The sequence below is a fragment of the Cydia amplana genome, chromosome 4 (assembly GCF_948474715.1).
Source record: "Cydia amplana chromosome 4, ilCydAmpl1.1, whole genome shotgun sequence".
Classification (NCBI taxonomy): Eukaryota; Metazoa; Arthropoda; class Insecta; order Lepidoptera; family Tortricidae; genus Cydia; species Cydia amplana.
Window position 1 is genome coordinate 97,105 of NC_086072.1, and position 17,944 is coordinate 115,048.

At 41.7% G+C, this 17,944-nt stretch overlaps 2 protein-coding genes across 2 annotated transcripts; one reads left to right on the plus strand and one right to left on the minus strand.

The window, feature by feature from the left end:
- Window positions 1–3,449: 3,449 nt before the first annotated feature.
- LOC134647477 (F-box/WD repeat-containing protein 9-like) lies at window positions 3,450–12,897 on the minus strand. The gene is made up of 9 exons (XM_063501828.1): window positions 12,749–12,897; window positions 11,867–12,181; window positions 10,387–10,533; window positions 9,931–10,055; window positions 9,402–9,530; window positions 5,442–5,721; window positions 4,436–4,567; window positions 3,782–3,944; window positions 3,450–3,736 (listed from the first exon to the last, which is right to left on the minus strand). Exons 1-9 carry the CDS (start codon window positions 12,872–12,874, stop codon window positions 3,450–3,452), a joined length of 1,704 nt encoding a protein of 567 aa, XP_063357898.1. The 5' UTR covers window positions 12,875–12,897.
- Window positions 12,898–13,996: 1,099 nt separating this feature from the next.
- LOC134663010 (general transcription factor 3C polypeptide 3) lies at window positions 13,997–16,601 on the plus strand. The gene has a single exon (XM_063519299.1). The coding sequence runs from the start codon at window positions 14,194–14,196 to the stop codon at window positions 16,582–16,584; it is 2,391 nt and encodes a 796-aa protein (XP_063375369.1). The 5' UTR covers window positions 13,997–14,193; the 3' UTR covers window positions 16,585–16,601.
- The last annotated feature ends 1,343 nt before the right edge of the window (window positions 16,602–17,944 follow it).

The following is a 17,944-nucleotide window of genomic DNA, read 5'->3' on the forward strand; positions in this document are numbered from 1 at the left end:
TGGTAATTTTCATTGTAATGCTTTTTTTTTTTGTGTGACCAGTATTAATAACAATGACTTGTGAACGTTTATATAGCTGGTCAAGCAAATCTTAAATTTGATTGATTTGATTTAAATTTTCTATGGGACGATATCCCTTCGCGTCTACATTTTTTCAAATTTGCCGCCTTTTTTACTGGCAAGATCTGCTTGACCAAGTATAAAATCGCGTGTCTTTGTTACAAGACTTGCAAGGTCTGTATAAGGAACGCTAGGGCCCTCCAAACTAAACTGCAGATCACGAGGGATCATAAAGGACCAATTCCACATCAAGTTCGACTAGATGCCGTCAGTACTTGGAGGATACAACTAAACGGAGTAGCCATTAACAGGCTTTCCCCTCTGTCGAAAATAGGCGGCCAACGGTCATACACAATGTATGGACTGACGTTTATCTGAAATGGCTATTTTTACGTTACGCATACATTTGACGTTCCCCTCCCCCGCAAAAATCGGCAGACTGTTTTGTACAGAAAATTACAGACATGGCGTCTCCGTTTGATTATATCCTCCAAGCGTCAGTAAGATTTAGTCAATATTAAATTCTGTGCGGAAAGCTCCTTCCAGACTACATATGTGCGTGAATCGCGGGCGAAGCCGCGAACGCGAGTGTGGAGGGGGCTGAAAGAGAAGAGTCGTGAACTACTACTTATAGCTGGTCAAGCAAATCTTGTCAGTAAAAAAAGGCGCAAAATGCAAACTTTCTATGGGACGATATCCCCATTGCGCCTACATTTTTCAATTTTGCCGCCTTTTTTTACTGACAAGATCTCAAGCAGATTTAGCTATTTTTTTATCAGCAGGTGGGGTGGATGTGGATGGATTCAGTCCGAAACAGCCACATATCAGCTGAGCCACAGCAAATAAAACTAACGTATAATACTTTAGCTTTTAATAAAAAGGCATTGTAAAAATGTATAAACTTAAACATCCAGCTTGTTAATATTTTCAAGTGTATCATACTTATAGAGTTAGACCGAGGTAAGTCCGCAATCTGCAACTATTTTGATAGCACACGTATTGAGCGCATGTGTTATTTATACGTCATAAATTCATAGAAGTTTCACGTTTAAAATAACACTTGCACTGCGTGTACTATCAAAATTGTTGCAGACTTATCTCGGTCTGACTCTAGCACATTTTAAATTACTAATTAATTTCATTAGTACAGAATATATATAAACACTTTTTACCATTCAGTCTCATTGGGTAACCTACTCTCTAATTTAATAATTCCAAGTCTCAAAACGCAACTTGCTTATGCACTATGCAGCTTAATATGTTTTCGCAATAAGGCTGCATTTCCACTCAGGCGGAGACAAGGGGCGATGTACTTAATCCACATTCCCGCACGTCTCCTCTCAACTCATCTCCGCCTCAGTGAAGATGCAGCCTAAAAGAGAATTTAGACAAAATATTATAGAAAGTAAGTTTGCCAAATAAGACATTAGGTACCTAGTGTACCTACATACAGGCAAATTCATAAACACTGACATGAATGGAATGAAATCTGTGAATGTATCTAAGAATGTGCATTGGATGTTGATATTTCGTAGGTAGATACATTCAATTATATCTAGTTATTCCTCATCCATCTGTTTGCAGATTTCAAGCAAGAGCAAGCATCGGCTATAAATTTTACACTTTTAAAAAACAAGCACAGGGCATAACCTTTTAACCGCCAACAATTTTTGATCGAGCGTGCTCGTGTCGCCACCGACAGTAATTGTACCTCGCAGAGTAAGGTTGGCATAGTTACGGGAGTTATAAATGTGCTGTAAAAACCAGATCAGATCTTCGTCTTATTTATCAGACTGTGGCGAAATGAGCTGGATATGTAATGTCTTATATATCAGACTCTGGCGGTTAAAGGGAAATGAGACGATCTACTCCATCATCACAAAAAGATGTTTGATTCAAACATATACTGCATATACAGCGTGGATTTGTTCAATGGGGCACTAAGGTTAACTACCTACCAAATCCCGCAATGCTGCACCAAACTGTCAACAATCGATAATTAAAAAGTTGGGGAAGATGCGTGCACATCAGCAGTCTTAGCAGCCACCCACAGTGCCCCGGCCATTTTAAAAATCCACGCTGTAGATGTTCTCACTGCATACCGGAGAGGTAAGACATTGTTTCGGTGTCGCCGTAGCACTGAAGAAACACTTAAAATAACGCACAACAATATACCCGTTATTAAACCGCGAGCTCTCGAACGGTCGACGTACTTAGTCTGCGTAGCAGTATTAACAACATTTTTTGTGGGATCCATCTAAGGCTCTAAGCGAACTCTGCACCGTGTTCGATGGAACAGAGTGCACACTTTCAGACGCTGTATGTGGTATTATCAAACACGCTGCAGGTGCAGAGTTAGCTTAGACGGACTTTTTGCGAATACATTTTTATATTCTTATTCGTAATCTTTCATTTTGCCAAATCTGTCCTCCTCGGTACAATCAGTCTAAAGCTCTCATCTCATCAGTCGAGGTCATTATCTAATTATATGCTCAAACACAAACGTAGATCATAATTATAATTGCATTTATCGCACGCAGATTGTGACTCCTTTTGGATATTTTATTGAATTATCACAGAATATTCTAATTTAAATGACGTGTTACAACGCAGTCAACGCGTATTATTATAACATAATTACTTCAAACTTCAAACTCTTAACTCATAACTCTTTCAAAAGAAAAAAATATTTTATTAAGTAATACAGAGAGTAGAGTTACTATTAGTATTATATATTTATTATGTAGGTAACCGAGGTCAAACGGCGACCAGACTAAAGAATTATTCATATATACGATAAAACTGTTTAACAGTAATATTGCACACACGCAGCGTTCACAAGCGCAACAATAGACACCCATAAACCGGCCTCAGCAGGCATTGGGAATTGTAGAAAAAGTGAACAGTACACCGGTCTATGGATTAAAGTTTGGGTGGACTATGAGACTGGGTTATTGCAAAGACGTCCGGACACCCGCCATAACAATGTTTCCACAAGTTACCGAGGCAGGCGGCGGCTTGTCGCCCTTGTCGGCCACTAGATGGGCCCCTAGCTGAAACTGCCGTCGTGAAGACGACCAGAAGCAACAGGATGGTTATTATTATTACTTAGTATTAAAACAATTTCCCATCATTTTCAAATCTAGTTAATATTTTTAGGATGATTACTATTACTTAGTACCCATTAAAACAATTTACATGTCATGCCATCAAAGCGCACTGCCTACCTACATCTCAGAATTTATATTGACTCACTTGTGCAATGCAATTGTTAGTTTCTAATAGGTTTTTGATCAAGAACTTGGCAAAAGGGCCAGAATATTTTTGATAAATGAAGCCTTGCCTAATACACTGCGGTATAGCTACAGGAATTTTGGTGTAGGTACCTATCACTCGGAGGACTCGGCGGAGTCAGAGGGCGAGTCTTCAATCGGGATGGCCGAGTCGGAGGGTGAGTCTTGCGACGCGATGGCCGAGTCTGAGGACGTGTCCTGTGTCGGGATGGCCGACTCTGAAGACGTGTCCTGTGTCGGGATGGCCGAGTCTGAGGACGTGTCCTGTGTCGGGATGGCCGACTCTGAAGACGTGTCCTGTGTCGGGATGGCCGAGTCTGAGGACGTGTCCTGTGTCGGGATGGCCGACTCTGAAGACGTGTCCTGTGTCGGGATGGCTGACTCTGAAGACGTGTCCTGTGTCGGGATGGCCTACTCTGAGAACGAGCCTTGTGTCGGGATGGCCAACTCTGAAGACGTGTCTTGTGTCGGGATGGCCAACTCTGAAGTGTCTTGTGTCGGGATGGCCGAGCCGTAGCGTTCAGCCGGGATCCAGAACTCGAGCGCCGAGTCGCACGACCCGACCACCAAAATGCCGTTCAGGTACCGCACCTGGAAAAATTACGTGTAAAATTACTTATTGCGCGCCATAGACGGGCATAAAGGCGTGTAGAGTGGGATATATTAAGTGTAGAAGTAAACAAGTAAATGTATGGCAAGTACATGAAGCTGTATGGTCATAGGTCAGGGATAGTTATAATAATTCCTCTTTACTGCATGATCACCAGCACTCACCACCACCAGTCAAAAGTGTGGCAATGATTTTTGATTCTCCAATAATACCTAGTACATTACATACCTAGGGAGGTGAATTCGTAAATGGTCTAGATCGCAGGTATTTGTGGCCCGAACCGAAGGTGAGGGCCATAATATGCGATCTGGGGCTTTACGAATTACCGCCCGTTTTTTGTCTAAAGTTTTACGTCTTGCCTTGGCCAGGAAGTGAGATTTTCTTCTCGCGTAGCGGGAAAAAAATCCCACTTACGGGCCTAGGGTGACGTAAAATAACTAATGTGTATAGTGTCAACTGTTGTATCAGTAACCTGCGTGACGTCGGGGGCGGTGGTGCGCGTGCTGCAGTACTCCCGCGGGGGGAAGCTGTTGTACAGGAACTTGACCTCGCCGCGGTCGGACACCAAGATGAGTCCGGCTGCCGTCTGCAGGCATCCTGTGATCTATATCAGACAGTACATCTTGTACAAGATGTGGCGGAATATGTTCGTAATAACTTAATAAGACTCGACTTCAAAATACTATGCTCGGTCACAGGGGGAGAATCTTAGGTTTTCGTCACGTAGTCGATCGATATCCTATATTGAATCTGCCGAATCCCACCCCGGAACAGGTGACGCAACAGAAAATAGTGTCGCCAGAATTGTTTTTAGCTTGTACGTTTTTAGGGTTCCGTAGCCAAATGGCAAAAAACGGAACCCTTATGGATTCGTCATGTCTGTCTGTCTGTCCGTCCGTATGTCACAGCCACTTTTTTCCAAAACTATAAGAACTATACTGTTGAAAGTTGGTAAGTAGATGTATTCTGTGAACCGCATTAAGATTTTCACACAAAAATAAAAAAAAAAACAATAAATTTTGGGGGTTCCCCATACTTAGAACTGAAACTCAAAAATTTTTTTTTCATCAATCCCATACGTGTGGGGTATAGATACCCCACACGTATGGGATTGATGAAAAAATTTTTTTTGTATAGATATATATAGATAGGTCTTCAAAAATAATATTGAGGTTTCTAATATATTTTTTTTCTAAACTGAATAGTTTGCCCGAGAGACACTTCCAAAGTGGTAAAATGTGTCCCCCCCCCCCTGTAACTTCTAAAATAAGAGAATGATAAAACTAAAAAAAATATATGATGTACATTACCATGCAAACTTCCACCGAAAATTGGTTTGAACGAGATCTAGTAAGTAGTTTTTTTTAATACGGTTTAAATCTCTTAAATACGGAACCCTTCATGGGCGAGTCCGACTCGCACTTGGCCGCTTTTTATTATTGCAGGTATGAGTCTGTAAGGTATGTATCTATGCTGACCTTGGAGGCGGGCTGCGTGGAGGGCGGTTCCTGCCAAACTTCATGTGTAGCCACTAAGCTGAACTTCTCCGGGTGTAGCAGATGTAGACCTCCTCTAGAATCCCCAACATAAAGCGCGGGTCTCGCCCAGGACACACAGACAGGGTAGGCCTTCTCCGTGGTTAGCCGGAGGTCTCGGACGAGCGTCTTGCGCGCGCGGGAGTCCCACACGGCGAGCGTGCGGTCCTCGGAGACCGACGCCACCGCGGGGCCGGCGGTGGCCAGGCCGAGCACGGGGCCTCTGCGGGGACATTTACAACCGCATCTTATTATTTTTTAAGAAATGAATACGATATTAAAGATAGGTCACTTTTTTATTACTGCACATAAAAACAACTTAGCTAACATATTCTCCACTCACCTTTTACATTCTAATAATAAGTTTTTGGCAAAAATTTCATTTTTGGTACAAGCTTGTATCGCTTACTGTACTTTTCTTACGACAGACGACAGACAACTAATACTCATCGAGACAATTCTAAAAACCCCTAACACATTTAGGTTGCGTTGTTTCATCTCAGAGTTCCTATGGCCACCTCCTGTCTCCGACATCAGATCAGCTCTATGTCATAATAATATTGCATTGTCATCCGATTTATACATGCATGCAAAATTTCAGCTCAATCGGAAACCGGAAAGTGGATCAAATCTAAGTTGCAAGATTTGATTACAGACCGACAGACAACAGGACAGGTGAAACTAAATAAAAGCTTGTAAAAAGATTTCGACTCGGCTTGGTGTCCAATGTAACTAGACAAGTAGGCCTTGAGGACATTTGTACCTGCAGACTAGTGTTGAGTCGCTCACTCGTGAGGCACCTCATTTGTACCACTCATTTTGTTAATTTGTCGCAGTACTTCGTACCGCAAAAATGTCTTACTTCACTCCTCTATTCATTTTACTTGATTCTAAAATTATCTTTCTCCTAAAAGTTCTATTCTTAACCTCCAGAATTGCACTCCAATTAAATGTTACTATTTATTTATTTATAAAGGAAGTGATGAATACATAAATATGTATATACATTAAATATTTTTGTCGCCGTTGGAATTAATGGAATAGTCGACGATGAAAATATGCTAGTACCTCACCTCATTTGAAGTAAGACATTGTAACACCTCATTTTAGTAAATGAGGTACTCATACAAACTCATTTTAAGGTGGTTCGATTTTCATACAAAATTCAATCGACTTTCATTAAGTAACTACACACTATTACTACATAAATATTTCCGCATTTATCTTCTTTCGAATATTTATTTTCGCTAAATGAATAGGAAAACAATGTTTCATACAGAAATCATGCAAAAATCATAGTTAACCTTTCATCAATTTTACGTATGTGTGCGTCACAAATGTCGTGTACGGATACATTTGCGACGTTGCCATACCATTTCCGACGTTGCCGGGCTGACCACGGCGTGAATTTGAAGTGCCGTCATGTTTAGTGCAATTTTGTTGACCTACCCGATTTTGTTGAATAAGTACCCGAAGTTCGTCAGCTTAGCTAAGAACTATCATGGCGCGTTTTGTAAACAGTCGCTTTTTTGCTTACAAACGGAAGGTTCCCGGTTCAATCCCCAGCTTGGAGGATATAATCAAACGGAGACGCCATGTCTGTAATTTTTTGTACAAAACAGTCTGCCGATTTTTGCGGGGGAGGGGAACGTCAAATGTATGCGTAACGTAAAAATAGCCATGTCAGATAAACGTCAGTCCATACATTGTGTATGACCGTTGGCCGCCTATTTTCGACAGAGGGGAAAGCCTGTTAATGGCTACTCCGTTTAGTTGTATCCTCCAAGATCCCCAGTCATTGTATGCTGGGACATAACTTTTTGTATTTTTTTTTTACACCTAAATTTCGTGTTGTTTTTTATTTTTATTTAATTTTTCTTATTTTCTAAAATCGATGGATTAAGTGTGGGCTAAGCGTATTCGTTTAATTTTTACAAAGATAATTAGAAATTATACTCTACCTAATCTCTTTGATTTTTACAATCAGGACATCTTCACAGCAATAAAAAAGAAATGTATAAAATTTCCTGTGGTTGAAAATAATGGAATTTTGTCTATGAATGAAAAACACAATTTTATTATTACTAGTTACTACCAGGTATGTAAATTATAACTTGATTATAACTTTATTAGAATCCATATTGTTGCATCATCTTTCTTCCTATTACATTAGATATTTTTTTCTATCATGATACATGATATTATATTTCTTTCAGGTACAGGAACTACTACGGATAACAAATATGAAAAAATGTACTGTAGGTACATGAATTAAAAAAAAAAGTTTTCCTTTTATTTTATTTTACAATTACCTACTACTTTATTAGAAGCTGGGCAGTAAGGGATTGCTTTACAAACTATTAGCGCTTTAAAAAAAACTGATACCTGACACTTACAAACTGGACTTCCTTGGGCTTATTCTACTAAAAATCGTCAGTAGGTATTCTCCATCCTAGCATAAAAAGATATCCTAAAATGTCGGTCATCACGTCAGGTTTTAGTATCAAAAATGTTTCCCAGCCTGCGTGACGTAGCGGAAACTAAAATTTCTATACAAATATTTGGGACATAGTTTTTATATTAGCTTCAGGATTCAACAAGAATATGCTAGTGATTCTGAGTTGGAAGAACCCAAAAAGATCATAATCTGTGAAAATCAGGTATTGTTTTTTTTTTGAAAACGTTGATAATGTAATGTATTGATAATAGCTACCCGCCCCGGCTTCGCACGGGTTAACAAATTATACATAAACCTTCCTCTTGAATCACTCTATCTATAAAAAAAAACCGCATCAAAATCCGTTGCGTAGTTTTAAAGATCTAAGCATACAGACAGACAGACAGAAAAGCGACTTTGTTTTATACTATGTAGTGATAGTGATGATGATGATACTGAATATCTGGGGGAAGCGCTGGTGGTGGTGGCCTAGCGGAAAGAGCGTGCGACTTGCAATCCGGAGGTCGCGGGTTCTAACCCCGGCTCGTACCGTCGTACCAATGATTTTTCGGAACTTTTGTACGAAATATCATTTGATACCTATTTACCGGAACCTATTTATATACCGATACCTATTTTTCGGTGAAAGAAACCAATGTGAGGAAACCGGACTAATCCCAATAAGTTTACTCTCTGAGTTGGAAGGTCAGGGCAGTCGCTTTCGTAAAAACTAGTGCCCATGCGAATTCTAGGATTAGTTGCCAAGCGGACCCCATGCGAGGAAGAAGAGATTGAATATCTGGGAGACCGACCAAAGCTCAGAAAACATATAAAAACCCAAAAATGCGCGTTTTCTCACAGATCAGACCTAGCTAAGAGATCAAACCCCTTATAGCAAATTTCATCGAAATCGTTAGAGCCGTTTCTGATATCATCCAAATATATAAATAAATATATATATAATAATTGCTCATTTAAAGGTAAGATAACACAAAAAGGACAAAAATAAACAAAAAGAAATTACCTACTCGCACCAGTCTTGAACCCCAATCCTCTTGCACGTATTTCCACGAACATACCGTAACGCTATTGTAGTATACTTACGTTGTGTGAAATTGTCTACTATAAGCATCACGGAAACACTGTTTGCATGTGTGAGTTATAGTAGGAAAAAGCATGACAGCAACACTCCGTCGACTTTAAAGGGTGGTTTTTGCACAATGAAGTATTCAATGTTTATTTTAATAGTTCAATATTTACTTAAATAGTTCGCTAAACATACTTTTAAGTATACAAATACCAAGACCATTCCATAAAAAAACATGAAATTTTGCGAAAGTGGCACCATCTAGCGAGGGTTAAGCTTTGAGTAACCTAGTCGAACCACCTTAAATTGATGTCCTACCCATCACTACTGCAGACAGCTTCAGTCCTGGTCCCGGTCGGACATCGAACTCATGACCCACCTGTGCGGCTTGTATTTGCAAACAGCTTCGGCCCCGACCCGGACATCGAAAGCCATGATCCTTTTGGAATACAGTCCGGCTAGAACCATGTCGCCGCAGGTGTCCACGCAGAGAGCTGACATACCGCATCTACGAGTGACAGTACAATCATCATAAACGTTACATAACATAATACCTAGTGCTTACAATTACAAGCTACGGTGTAATTTTATGGGGAAACAGTACTAACGCATCAGAACTGCCAATTTTACAGAAAAAATGCATACGGATACTGACAAAAGTGACAAACACCAGTCACCAGACAACCAGAGAGCTGCAAAAACACATTTTAAAAACCTTGGCATCCTCACCTTGTATACACATAAAGCCTTGTAAATTTATTACATCCCATCCAGACCTGAACACTAGAATTGGCGATATGCCCCGTCGTTTTGTCTTTAATACGTCTAACAATTCCGGTTTGGTTAAGAGCCTTAAAAAGCGATTTCTTCGGTGTTTGCAACAACTACGAGACTGAAACACAGGTCACCTGAAGGAGTGTACGGCCGTGAAGTCCCGGTTGAGGTCCCACACCTTGACGGAGTTGTCCCAGGAGGCCGAGTACACGAACTTGGTGTCGCGCTCGCAGTCCGCCGCCAGGTCCCACACCCAGCCCTACAACACATCCGTCCCTCGTTCCAATAATTACTTAACGAGGAGGATCGCGAGTACATGACCACACGAAACAGTCGGGTTTGCGAGGACTCGCCTTTTGTAGTTGTAGTAGGTGGCGATCACAATAGATCAGCGATGGTCGCAGTGATACATAGGCTTTGGAGCCTCATATAGCCCCTAACAAGAAGAAGAAGAGGACTCGCCTTCCTCCGAGTCGTCGGTTGTGTATGTGTGACTTAGGTGAGGCGCGTTTACAGAGACCGATCTCTTTCGCGCGGCAATATCCTCGCGAGGCGGCTCTTTCTGTACTACGCGGAGTCTTCTATACTACCTCGTGCGCGCCGTGCCGGATGTGCCTCGGCTGCGCGGAGGCGAGCACGGCGTGCGCGGCCAGCTCCGCGCCGGACGGCGAGATGTCGGCCACGCACCACAGCGCCATGCCGCGGTCGCGCCCGCCGGATATACAGAACTCGCCGTTCTGAAAACGTTAGCTCTTAATATGTCTCTCAATTGTAACAGAACTGACTCTCCTCTCGACATCCCGCTTTAGACACATGATCTTCAACCCGTAACATCTAATAAGTGAATTTGCCGGTGCTAGTCATGAGCCCGCACTGTCCATAGGAAAAGGAAACACAATAAAGTGATATTGTGCCAAGCGGAAAGAAGAAAACCCCAGTTTTAGTCATATAAAAGAGACCACAAAGTTTTAGATCAGTTTTTCATTCTGAACAAGGAAATTCTTGAATTGTTTTTTTTTTGATATCTATAAACCTAAAGGGGAAGAACTCGGCTTTCTCTCTCTCAACCTCAATAATGAAAGGAACAATTTCTACAAATTTCAAACAAAATAATTATATAGACACAAGAAAGGTAATTTAAAATTGAAATAAAACATTACTGTTTAATCACTTATCTAAAGTCTATTTTTTTATTCGGTAGACTGAAATGACAGTTCATAGTATGAACATAAAATGTCATTTCATACTATGAAATGTCATTTTAGTCTACCGAATAAAAAAATAGACTTTAAAGCCGCGTCTCGTTATCGCGCGGCCGCCGCGCGAGCAATGTTCGACCGCGGCAAACCTGTATTTTGGCTCGCGAGCCAAGTTCGGCGCCATCTTGAACTATAGCGCGGCGGCCTCGCGCGGCAGGCGATCCGACGAATCCGACGATCGACCAGTTTGTAACTTTGTACTCGGGAACCATGGACGTACGTCGTCGTGCAGCTGCCGCTTTTATAATTATTTATCATATTATTCACAAGAAACCTAAACGGAAAGTTCGATGGTGGATGAAAAAGATGTTTATGAATTATGAATAGAATACTACATGGTGGTGTGAGACTTATGGAAGACATGAGATAAGTTAATGTTACATTACAAAATTTCACAAGAATGACATCAGAAGATTACGACCTTTTAAAAGCATTAATTCCATGCATCACTTCTTAATGATTTGTTGCGATAATCACTACATTTACTATTCCATAGAAACTGTTTAGTTCCGTATAATTTAATTAAAGTACGACACTTTTCATTATCCATGTCTGCTTGCGCGATCGCGAGCCAACTGAAATATGTACACATCCGTCCCAACTGCGCGCGAACATTCCTTTGCCGCGCGCCGAAACACCGACAATCAATGGTTCGTCGCGAGCCGCGTTCGAGCGAGCGAATGATCGAGTTGGCTCGCGAGCCAGCCCGGTATCGATTGCGCGCGGTTGCCTCGCGAGCCAATGTTCGATAGCTTGCCGCGCAATATGGAGACGGAGCTTAATAAAATAATGCATTACTGACTGTACTCACATTGACTAATAAAACAGTGTCCACGGACGCAAAGTGTATGTCCTTCACCACGATATGCTTCATGGTCTCCCGCACATTCTCCCAGCGCCGCTTCTCACTGGCGGAGTCCACGCACAAGCTCTGCCAGTCGACAGGCTCCTGCTCCCAGTGCTGCAGGTGCGGCAGCGGCGGGTACACGCTGCCTTCCAGCTTGCTGTGGTACCAGTACTTCCATACGTGGCTGTCCTCTAGAATCGTTTGAAACCTTGTGCATACTTTGGCCAGTGTGTGACTTAGGAAATCTGCATCGAGGAATGAGCAGATCTTTAAAAATATCTGTAAATAAATAATTGTCTTAATACCAACAAAACATACAGTTACTGTTTATACAACAACGGTTTCACTCACTTGAATTTTAGTCGCTATTGGCGACATCGACATGTTTCGGGCCCTTCAGGGTCCTTCCCCAGGCTCGAGTGCTCGCGGCGACTGCAACGAGCGATGAGGCGGGTGGCGCGATCAGTGCACGAGTTGCAGTCGCCGCGAGCACTCGAGCCTGAGGAAGGACCTCCGAAGGGTCCGAAACATGTTGCCAATAGCGACTAAAAATTCAAGCGAGTGAAACTGTTGTCGTACATACAGTTACTGCTTTATAAACAATAACCATTTCGTAATCATGACCAAAAAGCTTTTTATTCATTTGACCTACTTTTATAGCACTTATCACTACTGAGTTTATCTCAAGTGTAGGCCAGTGGGCAGACAAACTTTTTTCATATAGTCAATTAAAGTTCAAAAGTCTTCATCTCAGTCGATTCCCATTGGAAAAACTAATAATTTTGCCACAAAGTTTACAAAAGGCTGTGTTATCATTATCAATAGCAAGATGTGTGAGTGAGAGACCTCTACAGGCATGCTGAGCAGCTGCGGCCGGGCGGGCTCGTACACCGAGCTGCGCTCGCTCGCGCTGCATTCCTTGTCATTCTCAATGTCCGCCAACTGCACCTGCAGGGCCTGCACGTCACACATCGTTCAACTATCTCTGCATCAGCCTGCAACAAAAGTTTTACTAACATAAACAAACTTCACACTAGAAAAATATAAGATGCGATGACTGGCGATAACTTTATAGGTGAATGCCTTTTATGGAAGTAGTCGTTTCGTTCGACTTCGTCATTCAAGGATTTCATTTGCATTGTCTTTACTTATATCAAGTTTATCTAGGAAATCATAGCGAACAAATCTAATGTCTACTGTCAACTAATTACTGGAACTTGATACGATGTCAATAATCTGTACTCGAAAACTGGTGCATTGTGTTATTTATTGTTTCACACAGCTGTTAGCGAGTTTTCAAACCCAGATGATCATGTGTGTTATTTCTGTAAAAAATTTAACTTGTATGGTACAAAAGAATTACCTAAGAAAATGAAATTGATTTAATACACTTTTATATTGTATCGATTTCGTAAATAAACAAAAAGTAGAAAATAAATTTAGTGCCAGTCACTGTCAGTAACACTCAATGAATGAATAGTTTGAATTGAATAGAGTACCATGTAATGACAGTTACCAATTGTGTTTTCGTAATTGCAACGAGTTTTTGCATTACCAAATTTAATATTGAATTGAACACATATTGAACACCTTTAAGTTTCGTAAAAAGTTTGAATTTTTATTCATATCAGACAAATTGCAATTTTAGAAAATATATTTAGTGTATATATTTTTATAAATATATTTTTAGTTTGTATTTATATTTAAGTTTTTGCAATAAATGTTCCTTATTTTAGTGTATTGTATTTTATTCAACAAGTCTACTATAGTTTGTCAAACCAATTTGTCAGTCAGTAAGCACCAGGAAAACTATACTAATCCTTTTCTTTTGGGTGCTAGAACTAGTGTAAGACAAAGATAGTATGATTTTCTCTATGTTTGAAATGAGACAGTCCTTTGACAAACTATACTTACTGAATATTATCAGAAATAATATAAGAATACGGCTCTGTTATGTCAAATGTTTGGAAAGGAAATGTCAATTTGCGATTAGTCAATTTTGTCAACAAATCATGCGTGCGATTAGAAATACTACCATCTATGCGTGCGATGGTGCGGTGTGCGGTGAAACTGAAATTCGTGGACTTGTTTCTTGTTTGCAAAAATAGCAAGAAGAGAAGAATTAATAAATTTAATGGACAATTCAAACGGAAAATAACACATGTTGGATGTTAGTACCGCAGTAGTGACTAGCGTGGGGTTGTCGAAGTAAGTGGCTCATGTAGACCTAGAATAAACTTATTAACAGACTTAGCTAACCATAATTACTCTTTATTGATTGAATATTCGAAATGGATCATATAAAACCGGGACAGTCCGCTGACAAAATGGATTTAGAGAATGAGTTGACCAATAAGTTTCTTAGCGGGGAGATGTCGTTCGCGGAGTACTCGAGCGAGTGGTACGAGCACGACGACGAGGAGGAGGCGGAGGCGCGCAGCCCGGAGCAGCCGGCGCAGGCGGCGGGCCGCGCGCTCGTGCGCCGCCGCAAGGGCACGCGCCTCACCCCCGCGCTACTGGGCCTCATGGGCGAGGCCAACCTGCGCTTCGTGCGCGGCGACAAAGAGACAGCCGAAAAGATGTGCCATGAGATCATCAAGCAGGTCCCCAATGCGCCTGAACCCTACCAGACACTGGCACAGATATATGAGAATGATCCTGACAAGTCTATGCAGTTCTCATTACTGGCCGCCCACTTGAGCCCGTCCGACGCCACCGAGTGGCTTCGACTGGCAGCTCTGTCTAAACAGCGGAATGATGTGAAACAGGAGATGCTCTGCTACACTCAAGCTATAAAAGCTGATCCTCACAATCTGGCTAATCATATGAAAAGACTGGAATTATTCATCTCTCTTGAAGAAGCAAAGTATCCTGTTCATGCTCTCTGCTTGTCTCGGGTCAAATGCTATCACAAGATTGCAACATCCATGCCCCCCACTGAAGGAGAAACTATCATGAAGTATGCCAAGATGGCTGCGACTCTGTATCACAACAACAATGAGTTGGAGAATGCTCTAGTGGTGATGACGGCAGCATACAACAAGTGTGCTAATCTCTTCTCCATGGAGGACACTAACATTTTCCTGGAGCTTCTCATTTCCCAGAAGCAATACCAGACTTGCATAGAAGTGTTTGTTGCAAATGCAGGAGTTGAGATAGAAGCAGAAATACAAACCATAGAGAATGCTTATCACATGCTTGAGGAGCAAACAAACTATTTGAATTGCACTTTACCAAACAGTCTGCCTATTGATTTGAAAAGCAAGTTACTTGTGTGCTTCGTCCATCTTGGAGCCACTAATCTCGTGGAAACATTGCTGGCAGACTTCCTGACCAACAATGTAGAGAAAGCTGGCGATTTGTACATGGACATAGAAGAAGCTCTGTCTTCTGTTGGACTTCACCACCTGGCACTCAAACTTCTGGAACCTCTTGTTCAGAACCCCAGCTTTGATCTTGGGGCAGTGTGGCTCAAACACGCCGAGTGTTTGTACAATTTGGGAAGACAAAATGAGGCAATAGATTCTTACTATAAAGTGTTGCAGCACGCGCCCCAGCACGCTGAGGCACGCCGCCGCGTGTTCGTCATCCTGGAGAACCAGGGCCGCGTCGCCGAGGCCCTAGACATCCTGCAGCAGGACTACAAGTTTGTTGTCAGCGCCAGTCTGCTCTACGAGCAGTGCTGCGCTCTGAAAAAGTATGGTCGGATGCTCAAATACCTAGAAGTAGGGGAAGCTTTATTATCAAAAACCTTCGTGAGGTTTAGACACGAGGAGGAGCTCAAAATTGCGCGAAAAATGAGAGGAGGCGTTGATCTTATTCAAGAATTCAGAACAGTGCGTGGAGAAAATATTTATAATGAAGACGATATTCATTTAGATGAGGATGATACTTTTAAATTTACACCACAGGAAGAATGGAACTTTTTCTTGGAGCTGCTGGAGATAGCTCGCGAGAACAAGCAGTACTGCGCGATGCAACGGCTGACGTTCGGGTCGCTGGTGTCGAAGGCGCTGGCGCCGCAGCGGCCGCAGATCGAGTTCCACTGCCTGCAGGCCTGCCTGCTCAACCACGACCACCACAACGCCTTCTCCTTCATCCGCGACTTCTGCGTCAAGAGCCCGAGCGTGCGTTGCTGGAACATCCTCAATCTAGTCATCAACTCCATTGACGAAAACACACATATGAAATTTTTAGCGAGGCTGTTTCAAAAAGACCCGAATATTGTTAAAAACTTATTCTTAGGCAACAACTTTCTAACATCAGGCCGCTATATTGTAGCATTGAAGTATTTCCTCGAATACCACGATCAGCGGCGCGAGCCGATCTCTGCGTTCCTCATCGGGATCACGATGCTCATCATGGCGGCGCAGCGAACCATGGACAAGCACCACAATTTGATTCTGCAAGGGATGTCGTACTTGATAACGTATCAGCACATGAGGAAGTGCGACCAGGAGGCGCTGTACAACATCGGGCGCGCGTACCACATGTTAAGTATTAACAACCTGGCGATCGAGTACTATGAGAGGGCTCTGGAGGCGCCCCCGGCGGCGCGCTGCGCCACGCACGGCTCCATTGACCTAAGGATGGAGGCCGCATTCAACCTGTACCTGCTGTATAAAGACCATGCGCCGCATGTGGCGAGACAGTACCTGTTTAAACATCTTGTTATTGAATAAATTTTATTATATCGTTATATTTTGATTTTATCAATGTACTTACACTAGGTACGTTCACAGACTTTAATTATTGACATTGACCCATCTAAGGTCCAACCTAATTTAGTTGTCAATACTAAGGGTATGAAATGTCCAATGTAAAGTAAACCCTAGATGGCTCAACAATTAAAGTCCGTGACTGTACATGACCTAAAACAGCCCAAATTTTCCTATACTAGTCATTTATATTCAGAAAAAAATACATTCTTTTCAAAGAAAATAAAATTAAAAGTATCTATTAGACACATCATGGACACATCCAACTCCAACTACAATATGTATAATTATAACAGCGTCACCTGGTGAGAACCATCACCATCAAGTCATTGCGGGATTACTGGCAGCAACCGACCAAGCGAAAGACTTCTCGCTTGCTATGCTCGTAATTCTAATTTAGTATCTTATTATTAATGTAGCGAAAGACTCGAAAGGCCTGCAATTAAATAGACAATAAATATAAAAAGTTAAAAACAAAGTTACCGAATACGTTAAGTAGGTACAAAAACCGGACAAGTGCGAGTCGGACTCGCCCACCGAGGATTCCGTACTTTTTAGGGTTCCGTAGCCAAATGGCAAAAAACGGAACCCTTATAGATTCGTCATGTCTGTCGGTCTGTCCGTCTGTCTGTCCGTCCGTATGTCACAGCCACTTTTCACCGAAACTATAAGAACTATACTGTTGAAACTTGGTAAGTAGATGTATTCTGTGAACCGCATTAAGATTTTCACACAAAAATAGAAAAAAACAATAAATTTTTGGGGTTCCCCATACTTCGAATTGAAACTCAAAAATTTTTTTTTCATCAAACCCATACGTGTGGGGTATCTATGGATAGGTCTTCAAAAATGATATTGAGGTTTCTAATATCATTTTTTTCTAAACTGAATAGTTTGCGCGAGAGACACTTCCAAAGTGGTAAAATGTGTGTCCCCCCCCCCTGTAACTTCTAAAATAAGAGAATGATAAAACTAAAAAAAATATATGATGTACATTACCATGTAAACTTCCACCGAAAATTGGTTTGAACGAGATCTAGTAAGTAGTTTTTTTTTTATACGTCTTAAATCGCCTAAATACGGAACCCTTCATGGGCGAGTCCGACTCGCACTTGGCCGCTTTTAGTATTTGTTATAGCGGCAACAGAAATAAGTACATCATGTGTGAAAATTTCAACTGCCTAAGCTATCACGGTTCATGTGATACAGCCTGGCGAGTTGGTGACAGACAGACGACGAGTCCCGTCCCGTCTTTACTTTACCCTTTGGGTACGGAACCCTAAAAAAGATGCTCAATGCTGAAAGTTAAAGTAATTTTACAGAT